Source organism: Lontra canadensis, unplaced genomic scaffold (genome assembly GCF_010015895.1).
Source record: "Lontra canadensis isolate GAN:19392208 unplaced genomic scaffold, GSC_riverotter_1.0 scaffold1, whole genome shotgun sequence".
Lineage (NCBI taxonomy): Eukaryota > Metazoa > Chordata > Mammalia > Carnivora > Mustelidae > Lontra > Lontra canadensis.
Genome location: NW_022630995.1, coordinates 124360417 through 124374565, shown reverse-complemented (window position 1 = coordinate 124374565; position 14149 = coordinate 124360417). Strand labels below are relative to the sequence as shown.

Here is a 14149-nt window from a genome sequence, read left to right as displayed (position 1 = left end):
TGGCTCCATCCCAGGACCCCAGAATAACGACCTGAGCTGAAAGTAGATGCTTAACTGACTGAGCCACTCAGGCAACACTGAAAGTATATTTTAACATGTTCTGGTTTCATATATAATACACATATAAATATAAGTTTGCAAACCTACACCTGCTCATAAATTATGGTAAGCATTAATTGGATCACTTATGTCTGCCATCCCCCAATCACTATGTAAGACATATTTCTGCCTATTGGTTTAGACCAGAAAAGAGAAGTATTTTCTGGGTTTGAAAGAGATACTTTTAAAATACGATTATTCATGAAATTCCAAGATGCAATTCTATTACTGAAGCTTTATAAATCCTTATTATTAATATAGGACCAAGCTAATATTTACTTTATATGGTAGAGCATCCCAAGGCAATGCACCAAAAATAAAGGCAGATCTGTCTAAACATATATTGAGATAAAAATTTCAAATTATTCTATCTCATTCTATTAGACAATAGTAAGGCCATAATCAAATACAATATATTAGAATCAAAGAATCTTAAAAATCTGACAAATTGAAATGACCTTAAGTATCACCATCTGGTCTAACCACCCAACCAATGTTCAAACTTTCTATAAAATGTCTGCCAAATAATTACCCCTCAATGCCAAGTGACACCAGTCATATAGAACTCTACTACTTCCCTTCCTGGTCAATTATATTTAGGCAGAACTCTTATCAGAAAGTTCTTCCTGAGAGCTAAAAATATCCTACCCATAGCTTCAGCTCATTAATCCTGGTTTTCATTATTGGTGCCAAATGCCAAGTCTACTTTCTCATCTACATCATAGTTTTTCAACGATTTGAAAACAACTTTAAATATCTCTGTTTTTTTCAGTCTCCCTAATATGATAATGATTTTAATGATCTCAATTGTTCTTATTTCTCTCCCCTGAAAAGACTAGCACAATGAAGAAATCTCTGTCTTGCTTTAAATATCACCCTATTAAGTGAAGTAATAGAGTAAACATAAAATTGGTAAAATAAAAATATTAAGTATGTACACTCATTTGTATCATATATATTATTTACATGTAATACATATATATGTATATAAATCATTACTGTATTATCTATTTTTTTCCCTCAAATGATCTCTACCATACTGTGTTTCCCCCATCCTATACTTGCACAGATGATTTCTGGGCAAAAGTGCAATTTATACTTCCACCTATCTTTTTTAGTTTCAGTCCATTACTTTGACCCTTCAAGATCATAGTGGATACTAATGTATCCACTGAGACTTCTGTCTCAGATATTCATTATATGTCCCTAAGTCACACGATTCTCAGTTTGGATAAGTATCTCCTCCATACAGTCTTATTTTAGTCATTGATAAAATGTTAAACATGATAAGGCCAAAATTTCATCAGGAAACATCATCCAGGTTGGAAATGTTTCACTAATTACCCAGTTGTTAACTTATCTAGTTATCCCTATACTGAGACCATACTTCTAAATATGGTCCATAGGGACTATATAAGTTATATTCAAGTTCCTTAACAAAATCTAAATATAAGATTTATAAGAGCCAAAAATCTTTGTATTTTTATTCACTCTTTAAGCAAATTTTTATTGTATGTATACTTTGTGTCACGCACTAAATTGATATCGTCTCTGGTGATTGAGTCAATTAGATGCTACTCCCAAGAAGCTTACAATCAGGTGGGGAAAACAAAAATTATAATTGATGATTGCCATAGTATTATAAACATGATAGACAATTAGGGAAATATGGAAGTATAGAGTATAATTATCTAAATCAAACTATCAGATTAGGAAAGATTTCCCAAAGAAGATAGCCAAGGTTTGAGTTTGATGTCACTGTGGGTCAGTCAGATTAAAATCTGGTTATATGGGTGTGCTGCTCTTCAGAGAGAGGTCTGGGCCAGGCATACAGATTTAGGTGTCTTAAAAAGAAAACCACTGGCTCAAAATGGTGTCACTTCAGTCAAGTGACCAAATATGGACCTAATACCTTACCTGACTACATTTCAACCTACCCTAAAAATGTAGTGTTAACTGGTCAGTCAGGAATTTCCTGACCAGCATCAATGAGGAATCTGTCACATGTGCCCTCTCCAAAGCCCAAAAGATGAGGTAATCCACCCAATAAAATCCCTTGCCCTTCCCCTTAAGAGAAGGTAGCCTTGCCTGAAGCAATCCTTTCTTTTGCTAATAACTTCTTACCACATTGTCCTTCCCATAAAAACCTTCCATTTTGTATAACTCTTCAGAGCATCTCTCTACTTGCTAGATGGAATACTGCCCAATTCTTGAATTTCTTAATAAACCAATTAGATCTTCCAGTTTACTCAGCTGAATATTGTTTTCTAAGAAGAGTCAACGGTGAAAGATGATATTTATAGCCACAGATTTGGACAAGACCACTGGGTTGGAATTAACTAAAGATAAAAGGAAAGCATTGGCATTTCAGGTAAAGGAAAGCATACTTCCAAGAGGGGTGAAAGATCAGGTGTATATGAGACCTGACTCATATGTGTTGGGTGGGAGGGGAGCTGGATAAAAAGACACAGATGGAGGTGTCAGAGGCCAGTTCAGCAAGAGCTGTGTGTGTGGAGCCAAGAAATGTGCAACCAATAAATGAGCCAGAGGCCAGTTCAGCAAGAGCTTTTTCTATGGAGCCACAGAAAGCTATGGAGGCCCTTGAAGGGTTCTAAGCATTAGAATTACTTGCCTAGATTGAAGATTTAGAACACATCCTCTAGGGTCAGGTCCAATATGAATTGATGGAGGAAGACAAGAAGAAGGGAGACTAATAAAGAGTTCATGAAAATGGGTGAAGAGAAGTAATTAACGCAGTACCCACAGGGAAGTGAAAATGAAGGACATATTCTGGAGGTGAGAAAGATGGAATTGAGAAGTCTTGGACACTACTGAATTTGAGACGCTTCAGTAGAAAGAGAAGGTCTCAGGAGATGCCCAGCATTTTGGTTGGTAAAAGAGATAATGGTATCATTTCCTAGATAATGCATTTCCTAGATAAGGAATGCATTACTCCTACATCAGGAGTGATGGGGAGGATTTCTGAACTCAGGTGTTATCATCTGAAGTTGAGTTTGAGGTCAAAATAGGATAGCCAGGTAGAAAATATTGGATGTATGGATAAGGCATTCTTCAAAGAAGTCTGAGATGGACATAGAGCCTTAGGAGCTAACAGTGAATACATGGTAGTTACAGCCATAGATTTGGATGGAATCACTCAGGCCGACTGTATAGAAAGAGGAGAGACCAATAAATGAAGGTTAACATCAAATTCAAGCTGTAAATGAAAAGCTTACCGTATCCAAGGACGTAATCAATTTTTTTCTCATTTATAGTTTATTTCTTATGTCTTAATGTGTTTTAAATTTCTAAAGGTTTTGAAAGGAAATTTATCAGAAAGCTTGGGGGGAAGGGAAGCTCTGCAGGGAAAGCAGAGCCTTCAGCTCAGGTCATGATCTCAGGGTCCTGGGATCAAGCCCCGAATCAGGCTCTCTGCTTAGCGGGGAGCCTGCTTCCCCCTTTCTCTCTGTCTGCCTCTCTGCCTACTTGTGCTCTCTCTCTCTCTCTCTCTCTCTGTCAAATAAATAAATAAAATCTTAAAATCTTTAAAATCTTAAAAAAAAAAAAAAAGATACATGGTAGTTCTAAGACTTGTGTGCCATCTTCCGAACTCTTTGATTCATGACATTTGATTGGGAGTTGGGGGTGGGAGACAGGCAAGAGGTAGTGGAAGAGAGTTCTATCAGCTTCCACATATAGAGAAACCTGACTGATTGAAGCTGGCCTGACCCACACATAGAGTCACCATGACTGTAACATGTATGCAACAGTTTTTATCAATATGCTAACATTCATCAAGTAAAAAATACAAAAAGAGCTAAACATGAGAATGTGTCTTTTCCTTTGGGAGGAGTAAGGCCTGACAATGTCCATTTTCCTAACAGGCTTATCTCCTGGTTGTGACACAAAAACTCTGAACACTGAAGAATAGTAATAATTGCAGATGGTGATTATTCCTAAATCTACCCCACCAGATACTTCATATCCAACTGGGCAGACAGCTAAGGAGGGACAACATGAATGTAACTCAGGGCCATCCCGTAATACACACAGAAATCTGGCCCTGACATCAGGCTCTGCAGCACTGAAATAAGTAGGACTAATAAACTTGAAAACCAAGAGATACTTCTAAATCAGGAACTTTATTTAATGCTAACCTATATGTACATGATACTGACTCTAGACTTCCAGTCTCACATGGTCAGACAGATATCCATCCCAAAATACCAATTTTAATATCCTTTCTTAACAAAATAAACTTCCCAAAGTGTTCCTATCTCATACGGAATATCTACAAAACTATCATGGTCTACCTTAAAATAATGTTGATTCTGAGATGTCACCCATGATCAATATGACATTTAAAACATCTTAATTAAAAAATGACCTGTAACAGCAAATTAATTTTTATTCCAGATTGTTGCGTATGTGATCTTATTACCTAAAGATCCCTTATATTTATGAAAGTTATTTACTTACAAACTCTTCAATTGCTCTAACCATTAGGTATTAAAAAAGAAAAAATGCTGTTATTTTCCAGTAATATTAACCATTCCTATTAAAAAAAAAAAAGTCCAAACCACAAAAGGAGGAGTTGGTGTTTCAGATTTAGATTTTGTTTTTACAAGTAACTTCAAATTTAGTGACATATTTTTTGAAAAATATCCTTTTCTGAAAAATATTTGAAATATTTGAAAAAATATTCCTTTTTTGAAAAGGAAAAATATCTTTTTTGAAAAATATCCAATTTTGAAAAAAATAATTTTCCAATCTAAGCCCTTTGCAGAAAAATATTGAAATAGAAAACTTATCTACCATGTGAATTTTCTTCTTCCATGCATCAACATAAATGAAATATACCTTAAAAATAATACTTTAGCTAATTTTTAAATTGATATTCATTTTTAGGAATTTTTAAAACCATCTTTTTGAACTGTTGTTGCTCAAAACATGGAATTCCAGTATCCAATTATAGCTCCATATTTAGGGTAAGAAAGAAATAGTAATTTTTTTCCTAATTTTATAAAATATGTACATAAATTATGTAATCCTAGAGCATGAACAAAACTTTATAAAACTTTATCTTAAGCACTAGGTATTAGCTATCACATCTCTCTTGTGAAACCAATGGGTACATATTCTGATATGAAAAGTTCTGCTGATATGTTTCAACAAACCACCTTACTTTGATAAAAAATGCAATAACATTTCTCCATATAATAATATAAGACATGAAGGACGTACGATGGGCATAGATACTGCTTCTTTTTCCCCTTCCCTTTCTTTGAAGACTTCTCTTTAGAATAAGCTTCTTCAACCCACAAGGAAATTAAAATAAAAAAGGCAATCGCCAATAAAAACTTCATCTTGAAAGTTAAGTTTCAGGAGATCAATCTACAAGAAAGAACAAGAAAAGGTTTACATAACATGATAACAATACGACTCTAAGGAGTATGACCATTACTACCCAAAGGACAAGTACATTTGTACATGAAATTCTCATTGCTCAAAACTATGTGGTTGCCCTTCATTATATATTTGTGAGTAAAGGTTAAATGGAATAACGGTTCTTAGAAAATACAACCCCAAGGAGGTATAAAAGATAAGTATGCAAAATTTCTGATTTTATAGTTAGAGAAAATCGTAAATTGACATTGAATTGCACAATATTCAATATATGCTTAGAAAACTACCTGCAAGGATGATTAACACAGTGTTAAAATGGTTTCCTTCTTCTCGTACATTTGGATTTTTTATTTCCTTTTTCAATTTCTATATTTTTGAACTTTGCATGTATATTTTTTCAAAAATAATAAAACTATTCTAATCACAAAGATTAAAGAATTGACAGAGATAAAAGAAAAATATTAGCATCAAAATTTCACACTTTAAATTCATTGTTTTTATTTATACACATTAAATTTGCAAGTTATCTTTTCCCCAAAAAGGGTGCATATTGATTTAAGGTATTTTGTTGGCTTTCCCACTTTCATGATATTAAGATTGATCGAAGATGATTTTTGACTCTACATTCTAGGTAACATAATATGAAAAAAAAAACTAGCAAGTATGGTCAGACTCTTTAAAATAATCTTCTTAGACCTATTTTAATAACACTTTCTATGCTCAAATTATAATTATATTCTTGCCGGTCCGATGCATCAAGAAAAAAAAAAAAAAGAAGAAGAAGAAGAAGAAGACGACGACGAAGAAGAACTTTAAGCATCTAGTAACACCGGAATATATATTGAAGTCCTTCATTTCCAAACCATAATATTTTTCTCCATCATTGTTTTCTGCAGACTAAGATCTATCAGACTCCTCACCATTCTCTTAATTCCTATCTCACCCTTATAATTTTGCTTCTGTGTCATATTTTTCACCTCCCTTTCTCCCAGGAATTCTTATTTTCTCCCATGTATCCTTTACAGCACCTATGGCAAGCCAGAGGGCTTCTTCCCAGGCCCCCTCTCCGAGGACAACAGAGGGGACTTATCATGCCCAGAGCAACAACAGAAGGTTCTCTTCTGTCAACTTCCCACTGGACGTTCCCTTCCCCCATCCTACGGTGGCATAGGCTTCCACACACCTCTGCCCACAGCAGCAGGTACTTCTCCCACCTCTACATTCTTCCCCAGGAAAACAGGAGGGCCGTCCCAATGGTTTGAAGGGTCCAGAGAAATCCAACCCTATGCTCCCGGTCTTCACCTCCAACCTTTCAAGGGGACAACTGCAATGACTGAAGGAGCTTCACAAAACAACGCAAGGAGCCCTCCCCGCAAATCCTGCGTTCTCCCAGTTTCCCCCCAGCTCTCAGCATCCTTCCATCCGGAGCGTATCCGCGGACGCCACCGGATCGGTGCATCCCTGACTCGGCTGTCCGGCGCCCCGCGCCCCTTTACCCACGCAGGGCAGCACTCGCCTCCTCCCCCTGCACGCCGCAGTGCTCCCCGCGCCTCCACCACCCCAGGCTTGACCCGGTCCTTCCGCAGAGCGTTTATTCCCGTCCCCAGACCACCGCCGCCTCCTACTGCGGGTCCTCTCCTGCCCTCCTCCCCCACCCCAGCCAAGAGCCCCCGACACCTACCCGAGGCGCCCCCGCCCGCAGCCGCCAGGCGAGGACGCGGCGGCTCGGGGCCCAGACGGCTGTGGCTTCTGGGGGTGCGGCGGGCGCAGAGCGGGGGCAGCTGCGTCCCCGCCGCCCGCGCCACCGCCGAGCTCGGCTGACGCGCCTGCTCGGGCCGCGGAGCCTGCGCCGTGGCGCCCCGCCGCCGGGCGTCCGCAGCCGCGCTCCGGGCCGCTGCGGGTCCGCGGGCCACGCTGCCGGGAACCAGGGACGGAGGGCTGGCGGGACGGCGGTCTGGCGGGACGGCGGGCCGGAGGAGGGCAAAGGTGTTCCGACCGCGCGTGGAAGGACGTCACAGCACCTTCCCCTCCGGGCACTGGAGGGGTTTCTGTGAAATGTAGTCCCTCTGCAAGGGACTAGAAAAGACGGGCGCGGGGAATGGGGGTTGAGGACCGTTTTGATACAGAAGGGGGGGGTGCTTTTCAAGGGGCTGGAATTCGTTTAGGTCAACTTTGAATCACTAGTAACAGAAACAGGAGAATAACAGATGACCTTCTTGGACCAGGGCGGACCACACTCAGTTTCTGTAATTTAATCATCAGACTCCTGACATCTAACGTAATCTCTGAGTCTTACCAGCAATTTCTAAAAGCCTGACCTTTCTAAGCAAACGTAAACTAGTCAAAATCACTGAAATCATGTAATCCTGCACTTGGCAGTTTCAAAACCCTTGCCCTGCATTGTCTCCTTTGGCCCTCACAAGGTTCATTCCTGGGCAAGTTTTATGTCGTCATTCCCGTTTTGCAGATGAAGAAAGTGAAGTTCAAATACATTAAGGGATTATTTAGTGTTACATATTTTGAATGGAATTTACCAGAGACTCAGTCTGATTTTTACAGTTTTGAGTCAGGTATGACCTTTGCCTTCTGGTAGCCAAGTGTTGGTTGTGGTCGTTTTCTAAGATGAAGGCTTTCATTTGACAAAGCACCTTTGGGTGGCAAACCTTTCCCATTACCTCTTGATGCTAGGGCTAATTGACTTTTTTTTTTTTATTAAGAAAGCATTGTCTCGGGGGCACTTGAGTGGCTCAGTCAGTTAATTGTGGGACTCTTGATTTTGGCTCAGGTCATGATCTCATGGTGGTGGGATGGAGTCCTGTGTTGGACTTTGGGCTCAGCAGGGAGTCTGCTTGAAATTCTCTCTCCTCTCTCTTCCCCTCTGCTACTCCCCCTCTGTGGGTGCTCTCTGTCTCTCAAATAAATAAACGTTAAAAAAAAAAAAATCATTGTCTCAGGTGAGCACCACTTTGCATCATACATTTGGACCTACACATGTATTCACTAATAAATACTTCAACCCGTATCTATGCCAGGAAGGGAATATTTCCTATGTATAACCATGTTCTATAAGCTCACAAGGTGCTCTGCTGCCTAAGGTTAGCATTTGATCATTATTTTATTTAAAGAGCTATCCTGGGCACCTGGGTGGCTCAGTGAGTTAAAACCTCTGCCTTTGGCTCAGGTCATGATCCTAGGATCCTGGGATCAAGTCCGGCATCAGGCTCTCTGCTCAGCAGGGAGCCTGCTTCTCCAACTGTCAAATAAATAAATGAAATCTTAAAAAAAATAAATAAATAAAGAGCTATCCTATTGGAGTCTTCAAATTGGATCAGGATAGGATCTTGGATTTTACCAGTGTATAAAGGAGAATTTCATTGATCATATAAGTTTAATAATATATAAGTTTTGGCGAACAAGTCATGTAAGAAAATGAACGGGAACAGAATTTGCTACCCCAAGATACATGTCTTTGGAATAAGAATTACTTTGAGCTGATTATTTTTACAAAACAGCAGACATAAGAGAAGCTCTGAAAACTGGGGAAAAAGGTACCCTTTTGTAAAAAAACAATAATAATAATAAAATTTACATTTACAAGGGAAGTCTCCATTTGCAAAGGTGTTTCTCTTTCTCTGTTTCTGTCTCTGTCTCACTCTCTTTCTCCCTTTCTCTCTTTCTCTATACCAGGGAGAGGAGGAGGGTGACTAAATCTCTAGAAACTCTTGTTGATGGAGAAGTTACTGACTTAAATCTGTATAACAACATACCCTTAGTTACTGTGCTATTCCAGGTAACCTCCACAAGTGGCCTTCCTGACAACCTCTTGCCCCCCAATATCTTCTTTTGTCTTTAGCAGTAAATGGTATTTAAGACCATGGCTTGGACCATTTTAGAGAGTTACTCAGTTTTCCAGGATGCCTCCCAAGTATATAAGAAGTATACATGTTATTAAACTTTTGTTTGTTTTTCTCCTGTTAATCTTTTATTAGGGGAGAGGACAGGGGGAGGTGGTTCTTAACCAAGAACCTAGAAGGGTAAAGGGAAATTTTTTTTCATCCCCTACAGAAGGACAAAAGAAAAGTTTCATGGAACCAAGGGAGTTCAGAGGTCAAAGAAAACCATAAACTTTGTTTTCTCATAATCAAGGTATCACTAAAAGTTTGGAATAATAGGATATTCAGATTCCTGTAATGAAATATACCCACCTTCTGCTTACAAAAATCGTAGGAACACATTTAGAAGAGCTTATGTGTGCAAATACCTAAAACTGACTGGTTTACCTCCCCTAGTATTATTTTGTAATTATGTCATTTATGGATGTATTATTAGAGAATTAGTTATCTATAAGAAAAGCATGTCCAACTGTTTAGATATGTTTGGGTTCATTTTCTCTTGCCCAAAGTTTAGAAAGAACAGTTGGTGACCTAGAAAGACCTCTTCCAGGCTTGTGAAGCCATGAAGTTCAGAATTTTTAATATTTTCTATGAAGATGATAAAGTCACCTGTATTTATATAGCTTTTTTTTGTATTATGTTGTCAAAGGGAAACCTTCCCAATAATGTCATGAAATAATCTGATTTTCCCCAATCCTATCAAGAGTTAGCCAACTTTCTCTATTTTTCTTTAAATCTTCCTTCACTGTTTTAGTAATTTCATCCAGGTATGTAGCTTTCAGTATCATTGTTGATGACTCCCAAATTTATTTCTCCAAACTAGACTTCTTTCCAGAACTCTAGACTCAAATATCCAATTGCCTTCTCAATGTCTCAGCTTGCACATTTAATAAACACTTTGTACTCAACACGTCCAAAATGGAGCTAATGTTCTTCTCCCCCAAATCTGCTCCAACTCAGTCTTCTTCTTAATTGATGACGACCACTTCCTTCCAGTTGCTTAGGCCAAAAATTCTTAAAAGTTTTTCTTGATTCCTCTCTTAGTCTCCCTCCTTACATCCAAACTATGAGGAAACTGTTTCTCACTACTTTTACTATAACAAACATGGACTGAGTCTCCTTCATCTCTAGGTTGGATTATTGTAATAGCTTCCTGTTTGCTCTCCTTTCCTCTGCCATTGGTCTCCCCTATCCTCTAATATTCTCAGCACAGCAACCAGAAACGTTTAAAACAAGTCATATGTCAGATGATGTCATTCCTCAACCCAGAACCCAGCAATGGCTCCTCATTTTATTTGGATTCTAAACCAAAGTGTTCACAGTAGTTCACAAGGTTCCTAATGTCATGTACCCTCTCCAAATACTGTCTTCTCTCCCTCTTCCCCTTGATCCCTTGGTTTCATCCATACTGATCTTGCTGCTTCTCCAACTTGCCAATGCCACACGGAGCCCATCTTAGGCAGTTGGCTACCGCTGTTCTCTTTGCTTAAAATGCTCTTCCTCCAGACAATCATGTCTAGTTCCCTAATTTCTTCAGTTGTTTCTGAGATGTAACCCTCTCAAGGACATTTATCTAATATTTTTTTAAAGTGAAAACTGTCCCATCTCCAAGGATTTCTGATCCCGTTTTTCCTGCTTTTCTTTTTCTTTTTCATAGTACTTATTGCCTTTTAATATATTACATGGCTTATTAATGTATGTGTTGCTTCTCTTTCCACACTAAAATGTAAGCTCAATGAAGGGAGAGGTTTGTGTCTGTTTTTGTCAATTGATACTGCCCAAGCACCTAAAACAAGGTTGAGTAAATGAGTAAATCTTGGCCTACTTGCTTAATCTCTTTAAATGTTGTGTTTTCTTATCAGTAAAATGAAAAGAACAGTACATAAGTTTCAGATTGTTCTAAGAACTAAACAGAATTTTATTTGCTTAACGGAATGATACTTTTTTTTTATTAATAAGATCCTGTTTTACATTTCTTTCTGCTTGTTTGTTCCTTTACTTACATCTACCTGGAATCATTTTAGGAAACCTAGCTCAACATATCCATTAAGAACCCTATTTATTATGTACCCAGCTTTATGTGGCTTATAATATCTATTTTACTTGAAAATCAAATGTAAATGCTGTCCTAAATATCTTGTGTTAGACTGAGTAGCCAAACATTAGGAAAAAAGACAAGTTTCTTGCCATATTATTTGTTTATATGACATAAGCACTTAACACTCTTGCTATGGCCTTAAGTAGCTTTAAAAACATTAGTCTGGAATACATACATTTATTCCCTTTTTATTTTTTCTCTATACAGGTCATGCTGATTTATTAACATTAGTCCAAATTGTAAGTCATAATGAGATTTTTCATCATAACTTCAGTCCAAATTCTATTATTACCACCACAGATTTTTAAGAAAAGCATGTCCAGCTCCTTTATTTTTCCCCATTTTATTGAGATACAATTGACCTACAATACTGTATAGGTTTCAGGTGTATAACATAATAATTTGATATCTGTATATATTGCAAAATGATTATTACTATATCCATCACCACGCATACTTCACACATTGTTTTTCTTATGAGGAGAACTTTTAACTTTCAAATATACAATATACTATGTTAACTATAGACATCGTGTTGTGCTTTCCATCCCCAGAACTTACTTACCTTAAAACTGAAAGTTTGTACCCTTTGACGCCTTTATCCAGTTCTTCCACTATGTCCAGCTTTCTTATTAGTTTTTAAATCAATTTATTTTAAGTAGGCTCCACACCCAATGTGGGGCTTGAACTCACAACTCTGAGGTCAAGAGTAGCAGGCTCTACCCACTGAGCTAGCCAGGCACCCCCATGTCCAGCTACTTTAGATGTGTTTTTCCCCAATTCATCATCTTTAAAAATGATTCAAAAATAGATAATGGGACTAAAATATAAAGGGAAGATTACAACAGAGAATAATTAGATAATGTGTCAGTTATTCAGAATCTTTTAAGTACTATTCACGATTTCAAAAAGAGAACAAAATTTGTATTAGGAAATTTCAATGAGCAGTCAATTTTAACATACTGGAATAACAAAAACAATACTTGATAGCCCAAGATCACTTCCATGTTTTTTCAAATAGTGTATTATCCTTAAAATGTTCTCCAATCTCCTAATTATTTTAAAACTAACTTTTAAATGGTAGCCACTTTTTATTGATTAATTGCAAGAAATGTCATTGAATTATGCTTTAAAAACTTCAAGATATCTTGGCAAGTTATTCTCATACTTGTATTTTTGATGAGAAACCAACGGCTTCAAAGATAAATCCACTCATATAGTATAATAGAGTTGGAAGGTGAAGAGATGGGATTGTTCCATCTTTAACATCCTGTAAAACATTAAGACTCTGATTCTGAGGGGCACCTGGGTGGCTCAGTCTTTAAGCTTCTGTCTTTGGCTCAGGTCATGATCCCAGGGTTCTCCTATCCAGCCCAGCATCGGGCTCCCTGCTCTGCAGGAAGCCTCCTTCTCCCTTTCCCACTCCCCCTGCTTGTGTTCCCTCTCTCTCTGACTCTCTCTGTCAAATAAATAAATAAAATCTTCAAAACAAAAACAAAAACAAACAAACCAAAAAAACAAGCAAACTAAAAGACTCTGATTCTGGTTACATAGAGGTGATTTAAAACAGCTTGGTTTTTAGACATAGACATGGCTTATACAGAACTCTGACTATAGACTAGGAAGCTGGAGTCAAAGAGACTGTTGTAGTATACATTCAGGCTCTTACTTCCAAGTCCAGGTTAGGCCTAAATATGAACTAATGTGAGAATCACTTTTCCCTTTTTTTTTTTTGTTTGTTTGACATAATGGCAATAATACTAATTATCATTATTGATTGAGGTGTGCTATTTCTCAGATATACACAAAGCATGTTACCGTCATTATTTCCTCAACAACTTTATGTGGGCAGTACTATTTTTATTACAATTTATAGATGGAGATTCAGGGGCATCATACAGCTCTTACAGATTTTGCTAATATCTTTGCTAATAAATGATTGCAAGAACTATACGATTAAGTATGTCTAATTCTGGAAACTGGCCCTTAAAATATTTGTGTGGGTGTGTGATTGCAAATTATATATTCAATCATATCCCATGACACCTAGAATAACATTTATATGCAACCAAAACACCACATTAATTGTAATGTAATTTTGAGAAGATAAAATAAGAACTATGAGTAAGATCTTCCTGTTTATGAATTTGAGCACTGTACCGTTTCATCTAATTGAGGAACAGTTCTGAACAATTAAAGGTCCCCTGTACCATCTATCAATCCATCATCAGCCCTTACTCGCATGGAGAAAAACAATCTGCGGATGGATGTGCAGGGACTAAAAATAGATCAAGATTTTAATGTTCTGTCAGAATATTTACTGCAAAAATGTCTACATGATATGATATAGTTTTTAGATAAATCAGATATATGATCCCTGTTCTTAGGGGAAAAAAAGGCAAAAAATTACTGACCTCTATGGAAATAACATTATACTGTTACTGTACTTCAAGAATGTGCTTTAGGAAAAAACAAATAAGTCTATTATTTAGTGTCATCAAGGCTAGTCCAATAACAATTATATCAAAATTATTAATTTTAGCCAAAGCTCTTTGCATCCAGGTAAATATTACAGAACAACTGTCATCCAAAGTTATTTTATAGTTAGCACGTGATAGGTTGGCTCATTCAGGACTACTCAAAGTCATACCTT

At 37.5% G+C, this 14149-nt stretch overlaps 1 protein-coding gene across 2 annotated transcripts in view; it reads right to left on the bottom strand.

The window, feature by feature from the left end:
- Nucleotides 1-7410, bottom strand: part of GLRB (glycine receptor beta) — a 97407-nt gene extending 89997 nt beyond the window's left edge. The window contains exons 1-2 of one of the 2 annotated variants that reach the window (XM_032863008.1): nt 7187-7410; nt 5344-5493 (exon numbers count right to left, since the gene is read on the bottom strand). In XM_032863008.1, coding sequence (XP_032718899.1) covers nt 5344-5465 — 122 coding nt within the window. In that variant the 5' untranslated portion in view covers nt 5466-5493; nt 7187-7410. Of the gene's footprint in view, nt 1-5343; nt 5494-7186 lie in introns of those variants that run through there. The other variant, XM_032863016.1, reaches the window with a different exon arrangement.
- Nucleotides 7411-14149: the final 6739 nt, after the last annotated feature.